The sequence below is a fragment of the Lithobates pipiens genome, unplaced genomic scaffold, assembly GCF_037356315.1.
Source record: "Lithobates pipiens isolate NorthernLeopardFrog02 unplaced genomic scaffold, aLitPip1_a1.2 Scaffold_19, whole genome shotgun sequence".
NCBI classification, from domain to species: domain Eukaryota; kingdom Metazoa; phylum Chordata; class Amphibia; order Anura; family Ranidae; genus Lithobates; species Lithobates pipiens.
Genome location: NW_027507764.1, coordinates 376,399,758 through 376,412,842, shown reverse-complemented (window position 1 = coordinate 376,412,842; position 13,085 = coordinate 376,399,758). Strand labels below are relative to the sequence as shown.

The window sequence follows — 13,085 nt, the reverse complement described above, 5'->3', positions numbered from 1 at the left end:
GATTGTTAGTACAGTGGCTCCAACCGGAGCTGTCAGTCTTGTTTTGTTCAACCCGCTGGGTTGAATGAAAAAAAAAGTTTAGTGCTGTGTACCAGACTTTAACTGTATAAAAATATGTATATACTTACCTATTTTCAGGCTGCTCTAGTCCAGTCCAGCACCCCTCTGTCAGCCAACACTGCATCAGAGGAAAGGAACCATGGGCTATTGAAGCTAATGAGTGACGTCCTCACTTCAGGCTTTACTAGTTGCTGTTGGAGCGCTCTCTTCTCTCCCCAGCAACCGTTGTTGCGTGACACAGGGGAGATCCTGTGATCAGACCAGAAGGGCCTGAAAATATTTAAGTACTGTATATAAATCTTTAGTTAGCATGAGTGTTGGGGGGTTTACGGTTTGGGATTGTGATGGGATTAATGTTTACATCTAGGATAAACTACAGTATAAGGATAGGTGTTACTAGGAGACCTTGAGTGCTTACAGTAAAATTTTGCATTTGTATCAGACTGAAATAGTCTGTACAGAAATGTTCTGTGTTTGCTGGTGCCTGAAATTATCGTACCATTTTCTACAGACGTAGAGACATAGAGTCTGCCTTAAGTATGGTTAGGTCTCAGGTGTACATTAATATAGAAAAAAGGCAGCCCTTACCACTGACTGAAGGCTCACAGGCCCGAAACAAAAATGTCATTTCTAAATGAGTATGTGATCTGGAAGTCATACAACACACTCATTAACATGGATGTCAAGCCTTCACAAAAGAAGTGTTAAAAGAATAAGACAGGAAAGTCATTCTAAGAGTCACATAAACATATACTCTCGCTTCTCAGTCTTGCTGCTGAAGGTCAGGAAATCACCACTTACAGCTCACCAACTCACTTATGAGTAGTTGCCTATCATCTCTTGGCCCCCTGGTGAATCAGGGTTTACACAGCGCTTGCACTTCTTTCGTTCTTCACGTAATGACAAAAAGGGACAAATTACATTATTCTAATTACTTTAACCCCTGGGTTTCCAGAGGTTAAGTAGAATTCACTGATCCATAAATAACTGTTATGGGGTCTGTATGTCAACAAAACTTCCGCTATTATAAATGCACAAAGTGGCAGAAGACCTGCTATTAATTTGCATACATTATCGAAATTAAACTTGTTTGTTTAAGCTTTCATGTATTAAAAATGAACTTGTAGTAGGTATTGGGTTTATTGCTGAGAAGCAGGTTTGGAGTCACAGAATGGCTTTGTAGAATTGTTCAAATATACCCTTTGTTAACAAATATCTATAGCTAGTGGATCTATCATTTCTAATATCTGACATAGGGATCTATAGAAGGAGTCCATTGAACTGGGTTTCTATTAACCTTAAAAAACAGGTGGCTACTTAGTCTACAAGTCTGTAATAAAACCCAGAGGAAATGAAATTCCTTTTATGCTTTGGAATTCTGTGTTTACAACACAGGTGTCCACATCTCTAACCAGACTAAGCTGCTTTTCATTTGACTTCTTAAATGCAAGGCCATCTATAAACATTCATCTTTCACTAATTTTGCTCCGCAGAAATATAAAGTCTGCCATGCTTATTTAAGGTGAAGTAATTCATATTGTTCTGACTGCTCTCATTTTATGAAGGGTGAAATGTTCCTGGCCGTTGAAGGTTCTTGTACATATTTTGTGCTGCTTTATTAAAGAGGAGCTGCACAAAAAAAAAAAATATTAAAAGCCAGCAGCTACTAATATTGCAGCTGCTGACTTTTAATAATATCACACTTACCTGTCCCAGGTTCCAGCGATGTCGGCGGCAGATGACGAGCGATCGCTCGTCTCGCTGCAGCCACCGCCGCCATCCTCTGTCAGGGAATCGGGAAGTGAAGCAAGAGGGCTTCACTGCCCGGTTCCCTACTGCGCATGCGCGAGTCGCGCTGCGCTGGTTCTCCGCTGTGTCTCTGGGAACTGTGTGTTTCCCAGAACACAACGGGGGGAGGCGGAGCCATGCGGCGGTGGGCGGAGCCATGCGGCGGTCTGGCCGGAAGTGGGTGCAGTTACCTGGATTATCCAGGTAACTGCACCCCCCTCCCCCCCGAAAGGTGCCGATTGTGGCACCGGAGGGGGGGAGGGATAATACTAGCGGAACTTCCCCTTTAGGGTGAAGAACCGCTTTAAGGAAGACTGCTGCCCTGTACTGTAAGGGCTAAAGTTGGCTACATCATTAATGACGATGTCTAGGCATGAATGCTTTTATATTGTAAATCTGAGCAATATTACATTTTATGATTCTTTTTTCTCCTTAAGTTGACCATAAGTAGCTAAAATTTTGGCCGATTCCTGCTGAATTGGCCAAAATTCAAACTATGGGTGGCTCGATCAGTGCCACCTGGTTCAGAAAAGGTTGATTGAAAAATCAAGGGAGCTCGGTGGAAAATTGCTGGCTAAACAGTGACTGCATCCTGTCAAATGCAGTCCGTGTTCAGGTATTCAGGCAGCTGTAGAAGCTGAATTCAATAACTTGCAGGAAAGATTCCTCCATCTGTGCTATTTTGCGCATATAGGGGAATTGATTGATTTTTGGTTTTGTTCAGCCTCGGTATGGCTAGCCTAAAGCTGACCACACATGGAATACAATTTGTCTGGTTCAACAGGGCTTGGCTTAATTTTGATCCATGTGCGGCCATGCCTACTCAACAGAAGTCGATCTAACAATTAACTTCTGTTGAACAGGCTTGCTGGAAAATTTTTCTTGATCAGCAACTGTAACCAGTGGGCTGCAGCTGCTGATCCATGCATTCTGGTAGTGGAGAGTCTCCTCTGCCAGATTACAGTGTCTCAGTCTCTCCACCTTGATTATGTAAATGGGATGGAGGAATCTGTTCGGCTGAATGGAAACAAATGGTCCAGCTATGGCCAGCCTTAAGCAGGGTATACATGTTCAGTTTTTTTCATTCAAAAAGCAGATTCCTGCATCCACACACAAAGGGTATGCAGGGAACTCTCCCACTCTGCTATTGTATTCTAACCGGGGGGGGGGGGGGCATGCAATGACTCACCCCATTTCTTCAGAATACACAGATCAGCGCTGCAGCCGGTGGCTGCATGCATTGATCGAATGCTGTTTTTCAGACAGAGCCATTCATCCTGAACTAGCTGACTTTCAGTCAGTAGAAGGAGAAGCTTGTTTGACTGTACTTCTCCAGATCGTTTTGCACTCCTGTGACCCGTTTTCAGCAGATAGCGGGCTAAAGATCACTGTCGGCTGACAGCACTGAGCCGGTGCAGGCTCGGGAAAGATCACAACTATATGGTATCCAGTCCATAGCCCAGTGCTCCAGTGAGCGGGGGCAGCAGAGAGCTGGTGATTGACAGTGACCAGCTCTCTGCTGATGGTGCTCTGAGAACCAAGCGATCGGCAGTGTTTGATCGCTTTGTTCTCAGCCTTAGAGCCAGTGGGGGACAGACTCAGCATAGGTCTGATGCTGCATCCACCTAGGTAAGTATGATTAAAAAAAAAAATAAGTTAAATTCCATAATTCTCTTTTAAGCCTGGTACACACTAGCAGTTTTTTTATTTTTTTTATTCATCCCAGAGGGCTGAACAAATAAAAAACTGAAGAGTTTGAGAGGATCCGCTGTACTGACAACTGCTCCAGATGCCTCCATTGCCTTAAGTGCAGCTCTGTTTTATTTTTATACTGTGACCTACAATAAAACTAATATTAGAGTAACAGCCATTCTAAGGAAGTACAGAATGTAAAAGGGACTTTCCCTTTAAAGTTCTGTTGCACGGTGCGCAGTTCTACTTCAACCTGTAGATCAGATCTGGCTTGGCAGGGCAGGATGCTTCAGATCTTTTACATTTTTGTTTTCTAGGAAAATGTTAACAGTGATGAGCTTCAGTGGAATGATCTTAATACAGATTCTGATCGCACGGCTTTCCACTGTTCTGGTCTCAATCTGTTTCCTGCTCCCATTCAAAATGTTTCCATCTGACCTCTTGTGACTTTTGCTCTGGGCCATTGAAAGCTGGCACCAAACAGAAATGTAGATTATTTTGTTAATCACACATTTTAGCTAAACTTCCTTCCACAGTGAGAGTCCATCAACATAAATGTTTGTAGCAATTTTTTTATTTTTTTAAATGGGAATCGTCACTGGGGTCAGTGACTACGTAATGGAGTGACTTTTTTCCATTTTGCTTTAAAAAAGGGCTGCAAACTAACTTCCTCCTGCTGCTCTTTAATGTGTTATTGCTTACTGTTTAATATTGGTTTATAATATACACAATTATTAGCATGGTAATGTTGCATCAAAACACTCCCTACATTATAACTCTGTGGTATTGGATTCAGCCTCCATTAAGGCCAATTTACTAAAAGAGAATATCAATGCAAAAAAGTGTGAAGGTTTCCTTCAGTTATTCAGTCATGTGAAGATGAAATGAATAACTAAAAAACTATATCAAAAATTTGCAATTCACAGGATTGATTAATAAAAGTGCATCTTCAAAGAATATGAACATTCTTCAGTAAATCAAGGTCATTATTTATTTGCGTTTTAGTCATTTTTCAGTGTGTAATTACAGGCATACCCCACTTTTAAGTACACAATGGGGTTTATTTACTAAAGCTGGAAAGTGCAAAATCAGGCTCACTTCTACATAGAAACCAATGAGCTTCCAGGTTTTATTACCAAAGCTTAATTGAACAAGCTGAGGGGTGAGGCACTTTGGTTTCTATTCAGCAGTGAGCCTGATTGTTAACTTTCCAGCTTTAGTAAATAAACCCCATTGTGTACTTAAAAGGGGGTATGCCTGTATGTTGCTTTATAGGAATAGCATTTAAAATGTTTGAACTTACACCAAATAACGCACACTGTAATATATCCAACAATATGTTTACTATAATTTCCTTTTATTAAAAATAAACTTTGGATACCGGTTTTTGATACTTTATTTGATGGTCACGTGGACACACCACTTTCATTTACGTTTCATTGTTGATCCTTCCAGTAACCACACTTCTTGTCCTAGCGTGACAATGTTCAATCACTGTGCTGTATCCATGGAGGAGCAGTGTTCTCACCCTAGGAGACATTCTGTAGTCCACATAGGTGAACTGAGCAGGACTGATAACCAACGCTGTATCCTGACCTAGGCCAACAAGGTCCAGGCCTAGGGCAGCCCTTTGCAGGGTGGCAGCATGGAAAGGGTCCCCACCAGCTTGCACTTCACTGTTAGTGTAGCGCCAGTCTTATGGGGTGGACTAGGCTGAGAGGAAAATTAGTCTAGCGCCCCTATAAAGCGGCTGCACTGCTTCCAGTATGCAGGCGGCCAGCATTCCGCAACTGTGGGGGGGGACTTCTAATTTTGACTATCCTATCATCCTGGATTACAAACCTTCCTCACTGTGCTATGTTTTCTGCTGCACCATTGACATAGTTATATCTTAGGCCTCTCCATAAAATTTTCTGAAATTTGTGCTTAAAGTAGAACTATAGGCAACACTTTTTTTTTTTTTTTTATTTTGGTTAGAATAAGGGAGGGTTATAGCCCCTATTAGTTTATTTTTTTTTACCATCCCTTCCCGCCCCATAGCCAAACAGGAAGTGAGAGAAAATCTATGCAAATTAAGGGAATCCATTGCCCCCCCCCCATGCCCTCAAAACTAGTGTCCCCACTTGAAAATGTAATGGCGGGTCTTAAACAGCAAGGGTTGTGGCCCTGACAGGAAGGGGTGGGTCATATTTAAATTATGGGGTGCACAAGTTTAATCAGGCCTAGGGCAGCACCTAAATACACCACTACTGATAACACTGCTTAAGATTTATGTGCAACAAAAGCAGCGTGCACAGGAAGTTATGCCCTCACAGAACTTCTGAGAGGATCAATTAGTGTTTTTATTTCCTTGCAGCATTTCAAAAATTTTGAGAAATGTGCATATATTAAAGAGGAGTACTGATTTTTTTTTTGCCAAGACATATATGCTTTGGGTTCAATCTATGAATGTTTTCACCCAATACTCACACTTCCTTCACCCAAGATTTACCCATTTTTATAACTTGATTTCATTTAAAAAGTGTACAAACACTGGCTGAATGGTGTTTACATTTTGTGTTAAAATGGTTATAATTAGACCCCCCTTACGTCTTTCATTCCATTTACTTGAAAAAGGTAAATTATCTTACCTGTGCATTTTGGCTCTTTTTTTTAAACATTTCTTATGTTTTTAAGGTCTAAAAAGGGTTATCCCTGGGTATAAAAACAATATGTATAGGGAAGCCTTCTGTTCTGAAACAGATGCAGATAATAGGCCCTTGCTGTTAATAAGAGGTTGCAAGGAGGGAAACCTGAGTGGCTTTAAATCAGATGTAAATAAAAACCAGCATTCAGAATATCTTGGAATTCTTGCTGTGGCCGAATATTATTTACCCTTTGGGAAAAATCTGTAAGTCTAAAAAAAGTATCAGAGTGGGAACATTGTCAGTGAATTGCTTCCCTAAAAAAATCCCATAAAACTATATTTTCCGGTGTTTGGAAAGGAACCTTGCACACTTTTGAGCATAATATGCCTGTTGTATTATAATACAACATTAATCTGAAAAGATGCATTATATCCTATTATAATTTATTGCCGATATTTTTATGGCACTGCCTAATTCGCCAATTTTTTAAAGGGCGCAGAACACCATTCATACCAGCCCCTGGCCTCAAAAGGTGTTTAGAATCGTTATTGTGTTTACCACTGTTAAAACATATTGGACCACTTTGGGTGGGTTCAGGTTAACCTACCAGTAAATGTTTGGGTTTTGGGTTAAAGCCCACAAAAACATAGGGAGAATTTACAAGGTCAACACAGAGGGGGAGGTTTTCTAAAACTAGAGCATTCAGAATCCGCAGCAGCTGTGGTAGCCAATCGGCTTCTAACTTCAGCTTGTTCAATTAAGCTCTGACAATAAAACTTTGACGCTGATTAGTTTCTGTTTCACCAGATTTTGCATTCTTCGGTTTTAGTAGATGTGCCCCAGAGTGTCCCTTGATAGAACTGAACCAAGCACTATGGATGTGGTAATGAACAGAATATTATTATTAAAGTGTAGCAACTTAACTGTTTTGGCTGACTAATGATGTGAGTAACCTCGTACTGGTCCTTATCTACCCATGAATTACTGATAATGATCAAGTAGGGTAACTGGCTTTTGATTACCCCACACAAAAAAAGGAAGATATATCCCATAACCATTCCCATTCTCACAATTTATGTAAATTAAGGGTTTATGTAAGCATCAAAGATTGTGTCTACCCCAAATTTGTAATTCAGCTTTGGGTAGGCAAAGACACTAGCAGATTTAATCACTTGACAGCTATATCTTCTTGGCGGTCCTCCTGGCGTGTTTTGGCTGTGTCGCTAGCTAACCACAAACCCACAACAAAGGCATAACTCTTTAACAGCTGGGATTCAAAACTATTTTTGGAGAACCTATCTTGGAATCATGACACTTTCAATGGTTGTTGCAGTTGGACCAATCTAGAAATTCTGGCGGGGCTCTTCCTTCTGTATTCTTGTAGAATTGCAAAAAGCCAGGAAGTAAAATGATTTGCAACAATCATATATTGTTACAATATATAATTCTTTTATGGAATAGACCTTCAAAGCCAATAATTTTCACCAGCCTGTCATTGAAGTTTAACACATCTAAATCCAAGAAAAAATATGTAATCTGTTGTAGCTTACCAGGCCTCAGATGCAATAGCTTCATTAGTTTTAGGCTCTTTCACACAGGGCAGGCTCCATTGCATCCACCTGCTCAGCAGGGAATCTGTCCACTGATCCCCACTGAGCAGGCGGATGGCTGGTCTGTGTCCACTTATGCAGAGTAGACACAGACCCAGCCCACTCTGCTTATTTGGCGGTCAGATGTAAACAGACCGCCTGTCCATTTACACACCTGCCATCTCATCCAATCCACCAGACAGATGGGGAGCCCCACCCATCTGTTTTTAGCGGACAGGATCGGATGTCAGTGGGTGACACTGACACCTGCCGCTCCATAGAGGAGACTGAAGAGTCCAATCGGGTCTATCTGAAAAACTGACAGGCAGACCTGATTAGTCCACCCGTGTGAAAGGCCTCCTATATTTGGACATTTTACCTGGCAACAACTTTCACTCACTGTACTGGATCTATAAGGAAGCAGCTTTGTCAACTTACGACATGAAGTATGTTAGGACTGCTGTAGACCTCTCCTATCCTTTTCTCCATAACATAGGGGACCAGTCTGTAATCCACGCAGAAAGTGGGAATCAAAATGCTTTTAATGTGTCTATTTTACGAGCCAAAAGGGAAATTTTTAAAAGTTTGTTGTTAGGGTTTACAAACCCTTTAAGAAACCTTAGGCTCAATTCACAAAGCTTTTACATCGTGATAAGAATCAATCATTTCAGCAGTTTGACTGTAATTCTGTAATTTTTAAATGCATTGTACTGAAAAAAAACTATGTTTTTTTTAAAAAAAATTAGGGCCCTTATCTTGGTGTTTGTTGTGTTTTTTTTTTATTCTTTATGTAACAAACATCTTGGTGTTTGTTAATTGAATCTTCTAGATTTTTGACAATTGCATCATCTTTCTTTGTATGTAATTCTAGAGATTGATGATTAATGGTTTCCCAGTGCATGATTCAAATACTGCATATTGTGAAATGATTAGACCGTGTATGTCTGGTATTACTAAATTACAAAGACAGACTGTGAAACACCACTCTAAAATGTATTGTTTATATTTTATATATTTTATTATGGCTAAAAAATATTTGTTGGAATAAATTTTAAAAAATGACTGTACCAATGTTTTTAATGCCTATATTTTTAAATGAAAGCCAGCTTAGCAAGCGGGTAGAGGAAATGAACCAATTGGTGCTTTTCAAAGTGGACAGCAAAGTGGGAAGAGTGAAGAGACATATTCAGTAAGTTTTTACAATACATGCACAATCTCCCAATAGCAAATACAGAACAATATCTGCTAATTATCAGCCCTGCTTAAGCTCTGCCCTGCTGAACTACAGAATACCTCCCCTTATGTTATGTAGCTGAGGTGAGACGGCAGTGTTCTGGAGTCCAACTGGCAAGAGCAGGGCTAAGAACATTAACATACCCAAATCCATAGCTCCACTTAAGACTTGCTCCTGTTACACATTAGCGCTAGCTACTTTAGTCTGCCTCCACTCTCCATCAACGGTATGAAAAAAATGTATCATCTGCAATCCACACGTAGCTCCTCTTGCTGTATTTATTCATTCTCAGGAGAACACATACACCAGTGTCTCAACCCGAAAACCAACCTTCTTGGTGCGTTTCACCACCTCTGGCTTGCTCACAAGGATAGGGGAAGTCTCCTTCCTTGTGAGCAAGCCAAGAGTAGTGAAAGCATCAAGGAAGGTTGATTTTTGGGTAGAATTATGGTTATATGCATTCACTTTATTGACGATAATAAATACGACAAGAAAAGCTATCGTTTGACAGGGCTGACAACATTGTTTAGAATTTCCATGCAGTAGAGGCAGAGTTGTCAGCTCACTACAGGAAGTTAGAAGATCACTGGACTTCTGGTAGAATGAACAGGTATTTTTTGGTATTTGTAGTGTTCTTGCTAAAATCCATTTGCAGTGTTGCAAAGATCTACTCAATTCCTTTTTAGTTGCTTTTTGATTTTGGCCAGACAAACATTTTAAGCTTTGCAAACACCATTTACCATTATTACTATCTGTAATATCTGTACTGTAGACTCTCACAGTTGTAAACGTAAGCATATTCACCACACATTGGGGCATGACTCCATAGCTGTATCCTAATAATTACAGCAAAACTCCAGGTTAATGGATACGCAAATACAAAGAAATACAAAAATGTGAAAAGCTTTGGCTGTGAAAGATTTTTAATTCTGTTCACAAAAAATTTAGAAGCATCAATACTCATGGAAAGTTATCATTATATGCTCTTCTTATCCCAGCAAGCTCCCATATTTAGTGTTACTAAACCCACAACAATAAAATCTGTGTATATGCAGAAAAAAGCATGCTTGTTATACGCACTGTGGAACCTAAGGGGTTAATCCTATGCATTGTGTAAAAAAAGCTGTTAGATCCTGTCTCCTCTGATCACCTCCTTCTTCCACTGGCTCCCATATATCTCCGGATATTATAGAGGCCAGGGGACATGCTGCACATGCTGTTTGGTGTGTATTACTAGAGATTTAGTTTTATTTTTTTCTTGGGAGAGTTCATGTGAGCAGCACAGGGCCAATCAGCACTGTCCAGACAGAGGGTCAGGGGTCCTGCAGCCTCATAGGACAGTCAGAGTAGAATGAAAAGTCCTCCTACAAGCTTTAACCAGACACTCCTAGAAGTCACAAGACTGCTATATACTGCTAATGAAAAAAAAGTATCTAGCAGTTTATTAAAAAGCAGTTTAGCCGTTTAATAATTGCATTTTCATGTCCTGTGTACTATGGGAGACCAGATATAGTGAATGCAGGGTCCTGGGTTTAGTAACACTAAGATTGATAGAACTGTACACATTTTTGCTCACCTTGCTGCCACTTCCTCTCACTGTGAGTCTTGCTGTGCAGGGGGTTTACATGAAGCAAGCATAGAAAAAGATGCAGTCACTTGTACTAGCTTTAAAAATACATAATTGTAATTATTTTAAAGTACTGCCTAACTGGGTCAGGTGATTATCTTTTATTATGTAAGAGAAATATATACATGGATGACCTGAAGGATACTGTAAAAAGGATTAAACAAAAAGATCTAAGTCATCTAATCCTATACCTATACAGGTTGAATGAGATTTGCCTCAAGTTGTGTGCTTTTTATTATAAAAATATACAAGGCAGGGACAACAAAGGATATATTTATAAAATAAGTAATGAATATGACATTTACCAAACATTCACTGAAGTTTGCATATTCCCGGTGCATGTGTTTTAAATTGTATTAACTGATTCACCTGCAGTGAACGTTTGCTGAAAATCGCTTTAACCACTGCATAAATATGCCCCCGGAAATTTTTACGTACTACAAATATCCATTGTTACACCATTTTCTGACTATAGCTAAACCGCATTGCTAAAGACACAGCGCTACCAAATGTGTTTGCATTATTCAGGGAAATAAAAATGTAAAATTTACAATAGGACAAATTAGGCTCCCCTGTGTGTAACATTTATCCATGGTTTGGTTGCTTTTATATTAATATGTTCACTTTGAGGACGAGTAAAAGCAGTTAGATTGTGGAAAGGGAAACAATGCACGCAGAATTTCCATTGAGTTAAGCAGCCTAATAGCCAGTGTAGCATCAGTGGCTGTGCGGCTCTTCATCTTCATGAAGTGGAAAGAGGTTTTGGCTGCTTCATGGCCTTTTAAATTACTTATGTCGTGGCATTAGACCTATTGATGAAATTTAAAATGTAAGATAGTGAAAGATGGCCTGCTAATCATGGTCTCTTAAGTAATAGTGCCAAATTCCTGTGGTGTGGGATAATACATTTTGTGTTAATATTTAATCACTGTTAAATAGCTGTTCTTTTCCATTACAGCCCCTCTCTGCCGGCCCTTGATTGGCATCTGCCATCCCAGTCAGGACCTTATGAACTGCGAATTGAAATGCAGCCCAAATCTCATCACAGAGCTCATTATGAGACGGAAGGAAGCCGCGGGGCGGTGAAAGCATCTACGGGAGGCCATCCCATTGTGCAGGTATGCATGTGATAGGACACCCTGTATACCTTGGCTATGGTTCAAAACACTTTTTATGATGATGGGCAAAGTAGAGCGATGAAATGTACTTTCCCAGAGATGTCACAAATTAACTTGCTGTGAATTGAATCAGATACTTTACAATACCCTACTTTGTTTTCATAAGCAGTCATAAATTACACGCACAAAATATTAAAAAACACTCATTTATGACATTAGCTTCTTAGAATGCAGAGGAGTAATGATACACTGAATACAAAACTTGTCCTTTTGAGAAAAAATGTCTTAGCCCTTGTACACACGGTCGGAGATTCCGACAACCAAATCGGATTTTGTCCGACGGATCTTGTCCGAAACTGTTGAATACACACGGTCGGACGAAGTTGTCGGAAAATCTGATCGTTCGGAGCGTGATGACGTAATTTCGTTACGACGGGACTATGTTCAGGCAAGTAGCCAATAGCTTTGGTCTAGGAATTTGATCTGAGCATGCGTGGCACTTTGTCCGATCGGAATTCTCTACACATGATCGGAGTATGTCCGATCGGACCAGTTTGTCGGAAAATATTTCCAGCAAGTTGGAAAATTTGGTCCGACGGATGTTCAGACGGAAACAGTCCGATGCATACCACACACAGTCGGATTATCCGACAAAACAGTCCGATAGGACACATTCCGACGGATTCTCCGACCGTGTGTATAAGGGCTTAGAAATGTCATATGATGGCATCATGTTCACCATGGAATGAACCAAAGTGTAGCACTTTTTGGCAGTGGCATATAAACATGGTTTTATTAGCTCACTGATAATTGCCCCCTCCTGCCAGAGGGGTTATATTTATCTTGACCAGCAATGTAGGTCCTCTCTTTTTTTTCTTCCTGCAAGTGTGAAACTGGAAGTGATGCAAGAAAAACAAAAGCTTTAGCGCTACAAGTGTCTGTATTTTGTCCATTCAAATTAAAAAAGACTTAAAAAAATACTTAGCTAACCGCTGGGCAAATCATTGTACATTTTAAGTGCAAAAGACAGATTCAACTTTCAAACAAAGCAGTCTTGTTCTTTGAAACCTTGCAGTTATATCCACTACAGTAAGGTATTAAATATATCCCTTTTTAAAATATATTTTTTTATTTTTATTTTTTTTATGCACAAAAGTATTTTGTCACAGAAGTAGTATATGTTCCAGGGTATACTTTTAAAGTTCCTTATAATCTGTTACTTCTATTGATACAGGAAAACGAGTCTCAGAGATTGCTGTTGTGATTGCCCCTTTTCATTTTCAGCACAAATGTCCTGGCACTTGGACAGCTGTACCATTGGGTACATCTAACCATTTCAGTATTGTAATA

At 40.0% G+C, this 13,085-nt stretch overlaps 1 protein-coding gene across 7 annotated transcripts in view; it reads left to right on the top strand.

The window, feature by feature from the left end:
• NFATC1 (nuclear factor of activated T cells 1) overlaps window positions 1-13,085 on the top strand; it is a 284,252-nt gene that overhangs the window by 60,818 nt on the left and 210,349 nt on the right. For all 7 annotated transcript variants that reach the window (XM_077492327.1, XM_077492325.1, XM_077492332.1 and 4 more), the window contains exon 3: window positions 11,576-11,735. In XM_077492327.1, coding sequence (XP_077348453.1) covers window positions 11,576-11,735 — 160 coding nt within the window. The remainder of the gene's footprint in view (window positions 1-11,575; window positions 11,736-13,085) is intronic.